Here is a 16,277-nt window from a genome sequence, read left to right on the forward strand (position 1 = left end):
GAAGTCAAATGAAGCCCACCAACCACTGTTGAACTTCAGCCTTCCTCTCAAACTTGGTGGATGGCCATGATCTCAGCAGTCACCCTCTCCCCAGCTCCAAGGTTGAAAGGAAGGATCTTGAAGTTGCTTGGCCACTGCGTTACCAAAGCACCCTGAGCATCTCATGTGATGAAGCAATGAGCTGAGTGATGATGCAATGAGTTAAGTAAATTGGGAAGAACAATCAACAGTTGTTGATCAAAACATCATGGAATGAGGTTGTCTGATTTACTTACAGCCAGATATGTTGCTGCATATACACTCAGAGCTGCTTCTTTGGATGGAAATGTTTTTCTGGCTTTCATGATAAGATCCGCATTTCCAGAGCAAGCCTCGGCACCACTGATGAACTGTGTAAACTGCTGGCATCCAAGAGCAGTGTAGTTCGGCTTGCAAAGTGCAAGGAAGTGTGGCGCAAGATTCCCAGTTACTACTTGTCCAGCATTTACAAAGATATCCGTTGCAAAAAGTCCAAATGCATAAATGCCTACAGAAAGAGGAGGAAAGGAAAAGGAAAAGTTAATTTTCTGCAGTTTTGACAAACACTATGCATAAGAGCAATGGCAATTTCTCCAGGCATGTCCTGTACAGCATATTTCTTGGGCAAGCGAGCAATAGTAATACTAATATAGAGTCTTGGAATTGTTGGAAGTGCTGAATAGTTGCGTAGTCCTTGCTAGCACTGTGATCAGAGAATGGCAAGAAATTCCACTTTCACACAAGACCTCTGATCTCCACAGGACAAGAAAAGCTTGAGGAGGGGACACTAGAAATGGAATAGGATTGGAAGAAATATAATGTTTGGTTACCAAACATTTTGAATTATGGAAGGGTGTGCCTTTGCTCCCCAAGAGTAATTTTACCAAGGGCAGTTCCTTCAAAGTAGCCACTTTGGTCTCCAGTGCCACGCCTAGGGGGCTGCTTAGGGGGCTACTCTGGGAAAACTGAAGCTGGGTGACAAAAGCCCACCACTGCAAAAGATCCTTTTGGAAAGAAGGTGCCTTACTGGGGTGGGGGTTGGCTGCAATCTCAAACCTACATCCGCTGGTAAATACATCCTGTTCAAATCAATGAGACTTACTTCTGAGCAGAGATGCCAGTGACGTTTTCCAAACAGTCAACATTTGGAGACCCATAAAACCCACTCAAAATCAGAGTGGGAAATGAAATCCCAGCTAATAGTCTGATGGGTAGACAGTGAGTGTCGAGAGGGAGGAAAAAAATGCTTCCTCTCTCTCTTCTCTTGTGTAGCTCTACGATTACTTCTGCTAGCAAGGTAAGGGGGAATATGTTTGGGGGTGACCGATGGGACTGGAAGGGCTAACAGGAGGGGGTGACATCCTTCTGTACCTTCAGTTCTCCCCATATTTTCTAGGAAACTTGAAAAAAAATCACAGTTTACAATCCTGGCTTGTTTGGCTGTAACCGAGGATAAGCCAGGAATCCTGGCTTATCATGATGTGTAGTCCGCCATGATTTTATATCAAAACACTCTAGCTTAACTGGCTTTATGAGGAGAGCAGCCCAGCTGCCATTCAAGGTAAACTCTCTGACTGTATTCATTGACATGAGACTCCAGGAGCTGCTTATATGCATGTATAAGTCTATCAGGCATCAAAACCTTGGAGTTCTTCAAGTCTACACAAGCATGGTCAGCCTAAAACAACTGTTAATATCTATTGTATCATCTCTGTCCAACATTTTTCTTCTCTCCCAGGCTAGCAAGTTAGCTGAAGTGCTGAATATGTCATATTGCTAGACACAAACTATCATAATTTGTCTTCCACCGATTACGTTTCCCTGCATTGCATATTTAACAAAATACCAACAAAACTTGCTATTTATCTCGCAGCATTTATTATCAAAGCCGCATGCATTAGGGCCTTGGGTGTTCATTGTTCGTTAAGTACAGATGTATTCATCTGATTACTGAAAAGAAAAACAGATGCGCTATCATGTGACAAATTCTTCTGGGAGGGGTGTTATCAAGTTCCTTAGAATTTTTTCTGGGAATACCAAGCTGCTGCTTCAGTTGAAAGTCACTGCCTCTCTTTTAAGATATTTTGAAAAGGCTTTTAAGAACTAACAAATGTTTTCTTGGATGCCTCAAAACCACATTATAGAGATAGTTATTTTCACTGGTGCCATTTCTCCCGCCCAAGGTTCCACCTTTCTCCAACATCCTCCTCAGAAACTGAAAAACAAACCCCTCAGGAAATACTTGCTTTCACTTTGGGTCAGCTGTACCCACTGTCCCACCAGCTTCAGCCCCTTTACTCTCTTGGGATTCCAGAGAAACTCAATATGCTCAATTGGTTCTCTCAACCCACTACAGGAGAAGTAACCAGGAAATAGATATAGTAAAGGTAGCGTGAAATCAATCAATACATGGGAATTCAGATTTTAAAAAACAAATAAAGATTTATTTAAAACAAGAAAAGTTATGTTATTAATCAATGCTTGTTCCTTACTTGCCTGCCTACTCAACCCCTCCTAACATCCCACACAAACCCCACTACTTCGATGTTGCTTCTTCAATCTCTAAACCCTATCTAACTACCTAACTGTCAGCTCAGTCTTTATATAACCTTAGAATCCTCACAAGTACTCAGGCACTGCCCACCTTTCACTCACTCTTGGCATACTATTAACCCTATCTTACCTGGGTTAAATTTAACAATATAAAAACATACGTAACAAAACAGGCCCATGTTACACCAACATTTTTAATTTGGGATTGCTAAAGCTATGTTGTATGTCATCTTTTTTTTCTTTTTTTTTGCTCCCTTGTGGTTCTCAGGATAAATAATGAGATGAGTGAAAAGTTATTCCTATAGAAATTATACTACATTTAGGTTGAAGAACGGCACTGGATTTTCCTTCCATCACTGGCTTTGCAATATACTTAGGTATTCTGGAGAATCTGCTGTGGACTCCAATGAGGCCGGATTCTCAAGAATCTGATCAGTGGAGTCTGCAGCAGACTGGCTCCACTCACCTTCAGGTCCTTCGGATTTCCCATGGGGTGGCTCTCCAGCATTATAAAAGGCACGTAGAAGTAAGTGCTTTCCGGTTGCAAATGGCATAGAATACGCCAATTATGGCCATACTTTTCCCACGGTAGGCTAATGGCAGCTGCCATTAGCCTAGAGTACCTTAGAATGCCGGACAGATGCCCCATGAAATCAGGTGGACCCCCCGGGGCTCCAGGAAAATTCATGTGGGCCTAAGCAGCTCGGATTTCCCTGCCCCTCCGAACCAGATGTCAGGGCGTTCACCCATCCCTAAGTATACTACATTTGAGGCCTAAGGATATGTTGACTACTAGATGTCAGAGAAACTGACTGCCAAGAAAAGGCCTATCACTGGAACTATAGTCTTGATACCCTGTTGCATGCAAATGAAAGCTAAACTAGACAATACGTTAAATGTGTAGTGTCTAGCAGAGCCTACCCTTTCTTTTACTTTACTGTAGAGTTTTTGTGGGGGGTTCCAAAATATTTTCTGTACTTCTGAAAATCTGAGGTTCTGTTGAGCATGCTTTTCAGGGACTCTTTATGGTTACAGTCCTGTCAGCACTCAACAGGTGAATTCACTATTAATGGGAGCAATGAGAGTGCAGGTCATATCATTTTACAATTATATGGGATACGCAGGGGCACTTGGTAAATCCAAATGAACAGGAGGTTTAGACAACTGAATTATGCTGTACAATGCATGGAGATTTGAGAGTAAGACACAATATTCTTACCAAGGAATCTGACAGTCCTGCGCACCAGTGGGTTTATATAGCAACAGTCACCAGTTAATATTGTTTTTTCTTGGTTTTCAAAATCTCGTGTGGCCATCTGCAAGCAAAACACTGCCGTTTCTCCAACAATGATCTTGAAGGGGGAAAATAAAGAAGAAAGCAATACAGATTTGGGTAAATACAAAAAAGCCCAATAATATCAAAACATTTAAATCTGTTTGTGAGGGAAAGATGCCATATGACTCATTTTAGCTTATTTGCATTTTAGCTTATTTGCATAACATTTTCAGGAGAAACCCAAAAGCAAGAACGAACTCTCACATTACCCTCAAAAAGGGTGTGCATGCAGTCCATAAAGGGACCAGTGCCTAACCCAGTGAGGTGCTTAATGTACTGATGTTGAAAAATCTAGATCGTAGATTGCCGTCTGTCCCCTTATTAAGCTGTTGCAACCCTTAAGAATTACTTAATGCTATTTTTCAGGGGTAGTCTTGCAGTTTACTGGAGGTAAATGCAACAATTAACTTATGATGCAGCAACAAGGAGATGAAATATAATATGTGCACAAACCCCCACAGTCAAGCCCCTAAAACCATTTGGTCAAAAGGGAAAATACCCATCATTCTACTTTATATATAAGGATTGCTTAACAGAAATGTAAGCAACTTGCATTGTAAGCAACTTTGATTTGCCAAACCTGGTGGTTTTGTTCATCCTGCTAAAAACAAAACAGCATCATTCTAGCAGAAAACAGATTGTTTGATATATTTGCCTGAAAGGATTTTGTTTTCTTAAAAAGAAATTTAAAAATACATCAGTGCTACGAAGTGTGCATCTGTGGTGTTATGCTTCTCCTTGGAGATTATTTGGGAGTGAGACACCACAGAATTATGGGCTACTTCCTCAAGATCACTCAGGAAGAAAGTTGTTACAGGATCAAAGGCAGCACCTGTCATTCTCAACTAGCTGGAGTATCCCTGCATAGACAGAGGAGCAGACAGGAGATGACAGCCAAATGGGAAAGCCTCAGTAAGCCTTTTGTTTCCTCCAGGTTTGTGAACATCCAAAGCTTTTCTGTGGCTAAACAACAATAAAGCATTAAAGAGATATGCTTCGCTTACATGTACATTCACGAGACTTTAAAGAGCATCAAAAGATGAGAGAGCTCTAGTCCAGGGAACTGAGAAGCGAAGACCGAAGCTCAATTTGGTGCACAGTTGGATGATGTTCACTCTCTGTGTGACCCAAAGGCAGCCATTCTACCATTTCTTGTTTGCTAATATGCAGCGTGGATAAATATATATTTTTAAGCCCTCTCGGACATTTGTAGAACAATTTGAGAACTTTGGTTAAAAGCACCAGTAGCTAAAGAGTTTTATAGTGCATTGGCATAATGGGAATAATGCAACACTGGCCATGATTAAAATCGAAATACATGGCAATAAAACTGAGCAGTGTGACACAGGTAGGCTATTAACAGGAATAAAATACGTGCTACACTATATTTAAAAAGTGAACGCTTTAAAGAACAACAGCCTATGGAGATTTATAAAGGAAATTACTCTTAGGACAAAAGACAGTATATAGTACGTTGTATAGCTGCAATACATTATTGGACGCAAATTGTGTTACATGTTGCATTTTTATCCAAGGGTCATTTCTGAATGCCTGTGCTTTACCTCCTGTTTTTACTTTTTGAAGTATTTGTAGGTTGGGTTTTTTTTTTTAAAAAAAAGATTTAGTCATTTATCCTTGGAATCACATCTTCCTTAACACTCCATTCTTAATCATATGACACAGATTTAATGAGAATCAGCTGTTCTTTAAATGTTCTCCCAGCCAGATTAGCTTGTCTGTGAGCTTAACCATTTAAATAACACAACCACATGGAAGAGTGTGTGTGTGTGTGTGTGTGTGAGTGTGATCACATGGGTCTTTCCCATGGAACTGGAGGCCTCCTGTCCCAGAAAGACCCATGTGATTGGGTCATTTAAACTTTCTCCCAGCCACATGGGAACCACTCAAAGGTAAGCAGCTCCTGTAAAGTAGGAAGAGCATTTAGAGGGTACCTGAGAACCAAAACAGACATTACTTTAAATCCCTATCTAGCACCTACATGTCTCTTAAAAAAAAAAAAAAAACCACTCTAGGTGCAGGGGACCTGATCTGGATTGGGACCCTATCATGGAAAGTAGGGGGGCTTTTAAGATCCAGATCTGAGCTCCTATTCCTAAAAAAAGGTAAAGGTAAAGGTGTCCCCTACCAGTCGTGTCCGACTCTAGGGTGTGGTGCTTATCTCCATTTCTAAGCCGAAGAGCCAGCGCTGTCCGAAATCGCTTCCGTGGTCATGTGGCCGGCGTGACTGAACACCGAGGTGCACGGAACGCTGTTACCTTTCCCACCAAAGCGGTACCTATTTATCTACTTGCAATTTCTTGCTTTCGAACTGCTAGGTTGGCAGAAGCTGGGACTGAAGACGGGAGCTCACTCTGTCACGCGGCACTTGGGTCTCGAACTGCTGTCCTGCCGACCTTCCGGTCTGCAGTTCAGCGTCTTAACCACTAAGCCACTGCGGCCCTATTCCTACTCTGGAATAAAAATGAAAAAAATGTAGCTGCTAGAAACACAGCTTAACAGAAAAGCTTTTTTTCTGTCTAGACTTGTGTTTATTGGCTAGGGGTATGCACAACAAATCCAAGGCGATGCAGATGTTTGTTAATTAGAACCAAGTAACCATGAATTCCTGATTTAGATACAACAATGTCAAGCAAAAATATAGTAAAACAAATACTGGAAAACCTACCACTGACTTTTCCAAATCAGAGAATTCATATTTGCTAATTAAGCTGCATTTTCTTATTTTAGAAAAATTAGCTCACTGGCTTTCAGCTTGATATCTCCAATAAAGAGAAAAAAATAAAGAGGACTTCAATTGCTTCTTCCAAAATGCTTCATGCTGGGCTGGGTAAGAAACAAGGAAAGAGCATTTATGATGCAACGACCACAGTGTTGTGGGTTATGAGGTATCATCAGGATAGAATTTAGTGTTCTGTAACCCAGATTAACACCAGAATCCATGATGCAATATCCAGTGACTAAGGGCCTATTCACACAATCCTTTGACCTCATGGGTAGCTTTTTCATCATCATGTGCTTCCAAAAAAAGGGCATCTAACATAATCTCAAAGCCTTTAGAACAGGAGAGGGGAACCTAAGGCCCTCCATCTCCCATCATCCCTGACCACTGGACATGCTGACTGGGGATGATGGGAATTGGAGGCCAACAACATCTGAAGGGCCACACATTCAGGTTCAGACTCAATTCATACAGGGTACAGGCCAGGCTTGTAGGGCCACACTGTCGTGCTGCATAAACTGAAAATGTCCCATCCCACATTGCCAACTGGGAGCTGGCGGCTGAGCTATCTTTCACAGAGGCTTGTCATCCACTACTAATCTTCTCCATGAGAAACACCTGACAGGCTTCAAAGGAACCCAAGAGTTCCCCAAACGGTCTGAAAACTACCTAAGGACACACACACTGAGAATGTGTTTGCCACTGGTATACAGAACAGGATCGTTTTTCAACAGGTGAGTTGTGACCCCAACTGAATTACGTCCAAATCTAAGGTTGGTTGTGCTATTGGCACCACCACCACTTTCTTTTTTTGCTTTTTAAATTGTTTTGATCCAAGGGGAAAAAGAGAGTGAAGAGTAGGAGAAAGATTAAAATGGATAAAGAGCATCAGAGGAGGAGAAAAGGGCAGAAAGAAAAGGAAGGACATGACGCAGGTCAAAATTAAAGGTTGGTCCTAAGTTTGAAAAGGATAAAAATCACTAGTCTATATCAGCCAACCTGGTACTCTCCAGATGTTTTGGACAATTCCCAGCACTCCTGACTATTGCCCATGCTAGCTAGAGCTGATGGGAGTTGTAGTCCAAATCATTTGGAAGGCACCATGTTGGGGAAGGCTGGCCTACAGCATTGATCTTGCCCCTCCTTCACAAATGGGCTTGCATTGTTCACTATACATAGTTGGGGATTACACAGGTTTTCCTTCGAGTCGAAAGTGAGAGAAGGCATCTAAATGCCTCTGTCCTGTGATCTCTTCCTTGTCCTGAACTGTTCCATGCCTCTTCTTACCTCCCTACAAATGCTGCTTTTTGCTCTTTGGACCCAGCAATGGACCTTGGACCATCCTTTGATATGGAATGGATAAACAGAACCAGGCTTTTCCACTCTTTGGTAGTGTCTTGCTATTGGATTTACTCCTCATTCATTCAGTAAGGCTAGATGGTCCTCGCCTTGAATTGTATTCCAGCATTAGCTGGTATTTATGATTCTATTATCACTTATCCAACAGGGAAGGTCAAACCATGTTCATTGTTCTATTCTGGAATCTTCTTTACTGCCCATTACAAGCTGTCTCACTGATTTTATTTATTGGCTGTATAGATTTAATTCAATAGAATTCCATCAACATTGAATAATGTTTAGATTCCCCACCCCTCCCCTCTCAGATTTTGAAGTACCAGCTGATACATGCACCTAATGATCCAAATCCTGGCTTTATTGTTTCTCATTGGCCTTCTGCTTTATCATAAAATGAACACTTAGTTTTGGTGTTTACATCAAAATATTTTGTTCAATAATACAACAGGAATGGCAGCTCTGCTGAGATTTTTTTTAAAAACTCAATTGTGTCAATCTCTGATACATCTTCATGTTTATAAACTTAGCACTAGTCTGATGCAAGTTTCTTTTAATTAATTAATTTCTATCCCACTTCTCGGTCAAAGACTGCTTAAGAGAGCAATCTGGTCACACAGCCCATAGGATGGCTCAGATTACCCTCTCTGAGGTCAGAGACAGGGCTCTGACCCCAGAAGGAGGGCTGGGAGATCTGTGCCCCTTCCCCCACCCTCTTGCAGAAAGAACCACACCAGCTGCCTCTGTGAGGATGGAAAATCGACCTTGGAGAGGGAGAAAAGGGGGCATTCCAGTGGGTGGAGAGAAGACTGGAGAGAACAGGATACAATTTATCCTCAGCCACTTCCAGACTCCTTCCGAAGCACCCTCACTACATGGGCTGAAAAGCCTGTCCAGCAAAAAATCACAGATTGGAGGACAGAGAAGCCTCTGCGACTCCTTCTGCCCTGCTGGCTTCAGCCCAGCAGGCCATAGGAAATTAAGAAACTTCCAAGTTCAGGGGCTTCCGAGCAGTGTTGGCGCAAGCCATAGGAGTTTGCCGTAACTGGCTAACAACATTTTAAACAAAATATATATTAAAATTACCAAAAAAATTAAATAAATGAAAACAGTGAAAGGACTCTGAGTGCAATCCTGACCACACTTACTAGGGAGTATGTCCAAATGAATCTAGTTGGACTTATATCTAAGTAAACAAGCATAGAACTGTGCTGTGTGTCCACAAATAGCACTAAAATCAAATACCAACAAAAGCTAGAGAGAATAACAATAACTGCAACTGTCACCCAAATGCACTTGGGGTGGGTGTCTGACAAACTGAAAAAGGAGAGGAATTCCAAAGACAAGGTGCCATTACTGAAAAGGCCCTGTTCAGCATCACCACCCACCAAGCCTCAGAAGTGGAGGTAGATCCTCTGAAGAAGATCTTAATGGTTGCACAGGGTTATAAGAGATGTGGCAGTATTTGAAGTACCCCAAGACCAGGTCACTTAGCTCTTTGAATTGTGCCTGGAAACCAATCAGGTAGCCAGCACAACTCTTTAAGCAGAGGTAAAGTATGTTCCCTGTAGCCTGTGCCAGTGTAGCCTTGCAAGGCAGCCCTGTGCAGAGGATATTGCAATAATCTAGTCTAAATGTTATATCAAGGAATGTATAACTGCTGAAAATGAGAAAAGAGAATTCCTGTTGAATTAGAAGCAGTTGACCTGCCTCAGTTGTTTCTCAGGATGCGTAATCATGCGTATGCAAAGGTACATGCAGAGTTCTAGGGAGTTTAGTACACAGGAAGTGAAGGGAGTGTATTTAAAGAATATGGAATTCCCACATAAGAAAAAAAAATACACATTTGTGATAACAATCTAAATTAAATGCCTTGGGATTTACTCATAGTAGTTCAAAGCATACATTTAGAAGCAATTTCTATCTTGAAACAAAACCAATGCAGGTGACAGATTCTACATAAAAGCCTAATAGTTGCATTGCTGGATCAGACCAAGGTCCATCCTTCCCAGCATTCCATTTCCAACAGGCAAAGATAGAAGATGCATTGGCCTACATCTTTTATATTCCCCATTCTACCTCTATTCTATATTCTCCCCCTGAACAGGGCTCGGACTGCACCACGGTTCAATCCGCAGTTACGAGCTCTGAAACAGGAGGTGAGACAGCTAGAGCGCTGGTGGCAGAAGTCTCGCTCCAAAGACGATCAGACACGGGCTAGAGCTGTATCTTCAGCCTATCACGTGGCGGTGAAGGCAGCAAAAAAGGAATATTATGCTGCCTCCATCGCGTCTGCCGAGTGCTGTCCCAGGAGGCTGTTCCAAGTGGTCCGGAGCCTGGTCGGTCCTGTGGCTCCGGAACCACTGGAGCATTCTAAGGCCTCCTGTGAGGCCTTGGCAAGGCACTTTGCAGATAAAATTGATCAGATTAGGTGTGTTACTCTGCACGCTGTGGATACAGTTAGTGAGCAAGAGGCGGCCTGTGGCAAACCGGATCTGTGGGATTGGTTCCAGCTTCTTCCTCCTGATGAAGTGGACAAGGTGCTTTCATCGGTACGGCCGACCACCTGCTTACTTGATCCTTGCCCATCTTGGCTCATTATGAGCTGCAGAGAGAGACTGGGTGGTGAACGCCTCCCTTGAGGAGGGAGTGATGCCATCAGCCCTCAAGGAGGCAGTGATAAGACTGCTCTTAAAGAAGCCCTCCTTGGATCCCCAAGTTTTGAACAACTTTCGCCCAGTCTCAAATCTGCCATTTTTGGGCAAGGTGATTGAGCGGGTGGTGGCAGTGCAGTTGAAGGCACACTTGGAAGAAACTGATTATCTAGACCCATTTCAGTCGGGCTTCAGGCCTGGGCATGGGACACAAACGGCCTTGGTCGCCTTGGTAGATGATATGAGGAGGGCTCTGGATAGGGGTGAATGCTCCTTCCTTGTTCTCCTCGACCTCTCAGCGGCTTTCGATACCATTGACCACGGTATCCTCCTGGACCGCCTGGAGGGGTTGGGCACTGGGGACACCGTATTGCGGTGGTTCCGGTCCTTCCTCTCCGGCAGGTACCAGAGGGTAGCACTGGGAGAGGAGGTTTCGGACCCGTGGCCACTTACTTGTGGGGTGCCACAGGGTTCCATCCTCTCCCCGATGCTATTTAACATCTATGTGAAGCCGCTGGGGGCTATCATCAGGAGGTTTGGGGTGCAGTGTCATCAATATGCGGATGACACGCAGCTCTACCTCTCGTTTAAATCTTCACCAAGGTTGGCCGTAGAATCCCTGTCCAAATGTCTGGAGACGGTGAGTGGCTGGATGGGGAGGAATAGGCTGAAGCTGAACCCTGACAAGACTGAGGTACTTTTGGTGGGAGACAAGAGGAGGCTGGGGGATGTTGACCTGGTGTTGAATGGGGTACGGCTACCCTTGAAAGACCAGGTCTGCAGCCTGGGGGTCATTTTGGACTCCCAGCTGTCCGTGGAGGCTCAGGTGTCAGCTGTGAGCCGGACAGCGCTGTATCAACTCCATCTGATACGGCGGCTGCGCCCCTTCCTTCCCGACCATCTGCTCCCATTGGTAGTACATGCCCTGGTCTCCTCTCGTTTAGCCTACTGTAATGCGCTCTACATGGGGTTACCCTTGAAGACGGTTCGGAAACTGCAGCTGGTACAGAACGCGGCGGCTCGCCTGATTAAAGGCAGCCGCCGGCGAGATCACATCACTCCAGTGCTGAAGGAGTTGCACTGGTTACCAGTTGTTTTCTGGGCCAAATTCAAGGTGTTGGTTTTGACCTTTAAAACCCTATATGGTTCCGGCCCAGCCTATCTTAAGGAGTGCCTCCAGCAGCACCAGACAGGCCGCTTAACAAGATCAGCCTCGGATGGCCTTCTCTCTGTCCCATCAGCCAGGACAGGTAGACTGGTGGGGACGAGGGAGAGGGCCTTTTCTGTGGTGGCCCCCACTCTGTGGAACTCCCTCCCTAGGGAACTCCGTCATGCCCCCTCTTTAATGTGCTTCCATCGTGCATTAAAAACGCTGTTGTTCAGGCAGGCATTTGGGGTGGGTTAGGGTATTTTAGAAAATGTTTTTATTGTAGAATTTTATTGTTTTAAACTGTTTTTATTGTATGTTGTACATCGCCCAGAGTGGCTGGGTGACCAGCCAGATGGGCAATTAATAAATTTAATAATAAAAATAAAATAAAATAAATTTGGCCCTATCTTACCTAGAAAAACCAACAACAAAAATGGGATGGCACCACAAAGGCGGGGGGGGGGGGGAGTGGGAGGAACTCCAGATGCCAAAAATCTTTTTATTTTATTTATAGGCCCAATGCTGTTAGTGACTGTAGCTGAAAAGGTCCTCCGTGTGAACAAGCCCCCTATGTACAAGTAGACCTTTTCACACAAGGAGTAAAAACTAACTCAATCTGGCTCAATCTAGCACTCCTTCTGAGCTCTTGTCTTTTCAGGTGGCGTATCTCCCAAGGGCTTGGGGTTTCTTTGCCTCCACCTCTGAGACAGAGTCCTTGTCCTCCACAGGTGATGCCCTCATGACAGTCACCCCTGAGGGCCCAAGCTCCTCCAGATCTACTGGCAGATCCTGGGCACTGCTGGTGGCAGGTAGTTCCTGGTCCTCCAACTCTTCCCCTGAGGAGGAGTCTTCCATCGAGGACATGACCAGGGGCACATTTTCAACCATGATCCACCAATGAAAAGGATGCTCCAGTGGTGTCACTGGAGTGTTCTTTGCATTGGTGGATCACGGTTCAAAACGTGCCCCTGAGGAACGTTTTTGAAATGCTTTGGGCCTAAAAATAAATCACCTTTTGGCATCTGGAGTTCCTCCCTCTTTTTTCCCCCTATCTTGCCTGGAACCATGACTCCTTTTCTGGCCCTATATCCAACCCTGCAACCCAGTCTCAACTGTGAGCTGTCCTGCAATTTCTCATCTTACTGAGCAGTTATCTGTGGCAACATGCCTAGTTATTAACCCTTATACTATCCAGCAGGATTACTGATGTTTAGAACAACTGAAAATAGACCAAAAATCCTGGATTTTAAAAAATATGGAAATTACAGGATCAAGGTGAAATATCATGTGGTTTCAATGTATGAATTATGTTCTCAATAAATATCCAGGAATAGGCCTGATATGCTTGTACTTGGAGTCATAAATCCTGAGGTCTAAAAGGGACACCACATCTGACATGGTTATGATTCAGAATTGCTTCCAATAATTGTCATGTGCAGCTGAACAGATGATACATACTGAACATATATAGCTCAATATAGCTGTTCTGCTTTATTTCACATTTAGTATGAAGTTCATTTTTAGAAAGGCAATTTATCTTTCTTCCAAGATGGCAAGTAATGGGAAGCTCGCCATCCTGCTCAGCAGTCTGTTAACTACTGCTCTCTCACTGCTGGAATAAAAAATTGTGCTACATTTCAAAATTCTTCAGAGACATTTTGTACCTAGTGTATTTATCACTGTGTGAAGGTTATTATACTGTACAGCAAGAGTGGCAACTTTTCTGCCCCGAGGGCCACATGCGGTGCTGGGAGGTGGGTTGGTGCATGGACTGTCATGTATGCACTCATGCACACATACACTTATACCGCATCTCAGCGTGCAGGGAAGGGGAGGTTTTAAACTCACCTCCTTGTCAGCGGAGATCACTTCACCTCCCCACCCGCCTATCAGGGTGAGGTAGTGCAAAATTTTATTACAGAAGACTGCACATGGGGATGATTCTCATGCACTGTCTTCCCCAATTAAATTGCATCATTCATGACACTCCACCAAACAGCTATTCGGTGGGCTGTAGGGAGGGGATTGTGCTGGGGAAGAGGGTGTGCAGGAATGAGTGTCCTCCTCATGCGCTATTTCCCAGTGTGTTCATACTCCTGACAGCCCACCAAACAGCGGAGAGTCATCCCCACACACCCTCTTCCCCAACAAAATCACAGCAGCAGCAGCAGTGTGTGTGTGGGGGGGGGGCAGTGTGGACACCTGCAGTGGGCCACATAATAGGCCTCCAAGGATTAGATGTGGTCCGCAGGCCATGAGTTGCCCGTATATGTGCCATGGGTTGCCCATATGTGCCCTACAGTTGAGACACCTTTTGCATGAAAACAAAACAAAATTATTCTACTTTGAGCATATGAAAAACTAGAGATGTAAAATGTCTGGAAATAATGAAGCCATGGGGGGGGATTATTTAATTCTCTTTGTAAGATTCCCAGCAGTTATTTCTTTCATTCCTTATTAAAATTATTGATCTAAAATATATTTTACCGACAGACATTTATGCTCAATTTCCCAACGTGTGAGTCACCATTGTGCATTCTTGACAGTAAATGTGCATTCTTGACAGCTTGGGATTTGTTCTATAGAGTCCTGTGTTTCTGATGCTGTAGCAGTCATTTAATATACTTCTATTCTATTCAGACAATACTTACAAATTCACTGAGTTTACTTTCAAATGTTTTAAAATATAATGATAATTTTATGAGCAAACTAAGCTATACATAAAATAACATTAGGAAAATAAATGCTGTTTATGTTCCTAAAGCAGCCCTTCCCAACCTCCATGCAACCTGCATAATGTCCTTCATGCATCCCTCATAGCGTCTACTTAGGCTTTAACATACAAAAATTAAGTAGGAGGTGCTTTCCCCATCAATTTACCTTCACATCATGAAAAGCTTCACTCACTTCAGATCTGCAAGACAGACTGTTCTTAAAGGCACAGGATTAAGGCAAGTAAAACCTTGACCGAGAACCAGTCATAGAATCATAGAATAGTATGGTTGGAAAGGGCCTATAAGACCATTGAGTCCAACGCCCTGCTCAGTGCAGGAATCCAAGTTAAAGCATCCCTGACAAGTGGCTGTCCAGCTTCCTCTTGAATGCCTCCAGCATGGGAGAGCCCACCACTTCCCTAGGTAGTTGGTTCCACTGTCGTATTGATCTAATGCTCAGGAAGTTTTTCCTGATGTTCAGCCAGAATCTGGCTTCCTGTAACTTGAGCCCATTATTCCGTGTCCTGCATTCTGGGATGATCGAGCAGACATCCTGGCCTTCCTCTCTGTGACAACTTTTCAAGTACTTGAAGAGCGCCAGCCTATCTCCCCTCAGTCTTCTCTTCTCAAGGCTAAACATGTCCATTTCTTTCAGTCTCTCCTCATAGGGCTTTCTTTCCAGTCCCCTGATCATCTTTGTTGCCCTCCTCTGAACCCTCTCCAGTTTGTCTGCATCCTCCTTAAAGTGCAGTGCCCAGAACTGGACACAGTACTCAAGATGGTCTAACCAGTGCTGAGTAGATGGGAACTAGTACTTCCCAGGAGTTGGAAGCTATGCTTCTATTAATGCCGCCCAAAATAGCATTTGCCTTTTTTGCAGCCATGTCACATTGTTGGCTCATATTCAGCTTGTGATCTACAACAATTCCAAGATCCTTCTTGCTTGTAGTGTTGTTGAGCCACATATCCCCCATCTTCTAACTGTGCATTTGGTTTCTGTTTCCTAGGTGCAGAACTTGGCATTTATCCCTCTTAAATGTCATGCTGTTGTTTTCTGCCAAGCACTCCAGCCTATCAAGAACACTTTGAATTTTGTTTCTGTCTTCCAAGGTATTCGCTATCCCGCCCTATTTTGTGTCATCTGCAAATTTGATCAGCATTGCCTGCACCTCCTCATCCAACAGTCATTAATAAAAAACTTGAAGGGCCCTGGGCCCTGTGGTACCCCTCTCATTACCTCTCCCCAGTTTGACAAGATCCCATTGATCAGCACTCTTTGAGTCCACTTCTGCAGCCAACTGTGGAGCCACCGGATCGTTGTTTCATCTAGCCCACTTTGAGCTAGTTTGCTCATCAGGAGATCATGGGGCACTTTGTCAAAAGCTTTGCTGAAGTCGAGGTACAGTCAGGGCCAGAAATACTGGAACAAGGGTAACTGTTTTGGCAGTTAGCCTCTGCACACCACCACATTGAAGTTGAAAGGAAACACACCCAGATCGGAGCGAAGTCGGGATTTTCAGCTGTAATTCAAGGGGCTTGACAAAAGTGGGGCACTAACCATTCAGGAAGTACAGCCAGTGGCATACACACACATCCCATCGTTGGTGGCTCATAAGTAATGGAACAAACCAACATCATTTCAAACTTAAGGGTTGCCTTTAATACCTGGATGAAAATCCTTTGTAGTCAATGACTGCTTGAAGTCTGGAACCCATGGACATGACCAAATGCTGAGTTTCCTCCCTTGAGATGCTTTGCC

At 43.9% G+C, this 16,277-nt stretch overlaps 1 protein-coding gene across 1 annotated transcript in view; it reads right to left on the minus strand.

The window, feature by feature from the left end:
• Positions 1 to 16,277, minus strand: part of PLPPR5 (phospholipid phosphatase related 5) — a 114,362-nt gene that overhangs the window by 57,785 nt on the left and 40,300 nt on the right. The window contains exons 2-3 of the mRNA XM_084848214.1: positions 3,791 to 3,923; positions 276 to 526 (exon numbers count right to left, since the gene is read on the minus strand). Of these exons, the coding sequence (XP_084704340.1) occupies positions 276 to 526; positions 3,791 to 3,923 (384 nt within the window). The remainder of the gene's footprint in view (positions 1 to 275; positions 527 to 3,790; positions 3,924 to 16,277) is intronic.

The sequence above is a fragment of the Heloderma suspectum genome, chromosome 4 (genome assembly GCF_057233095.1).
Source record: "Heloderma suspectum isolate Gila_16-S chromosome 4, 16-S_ref, whole genome shotgun sequence".
NCBI lineage: Eukaryota > Metazoa > Chordata > Lepidosauria > Squamata > Helodermatidae > Heloderma > Heloderma suspectum.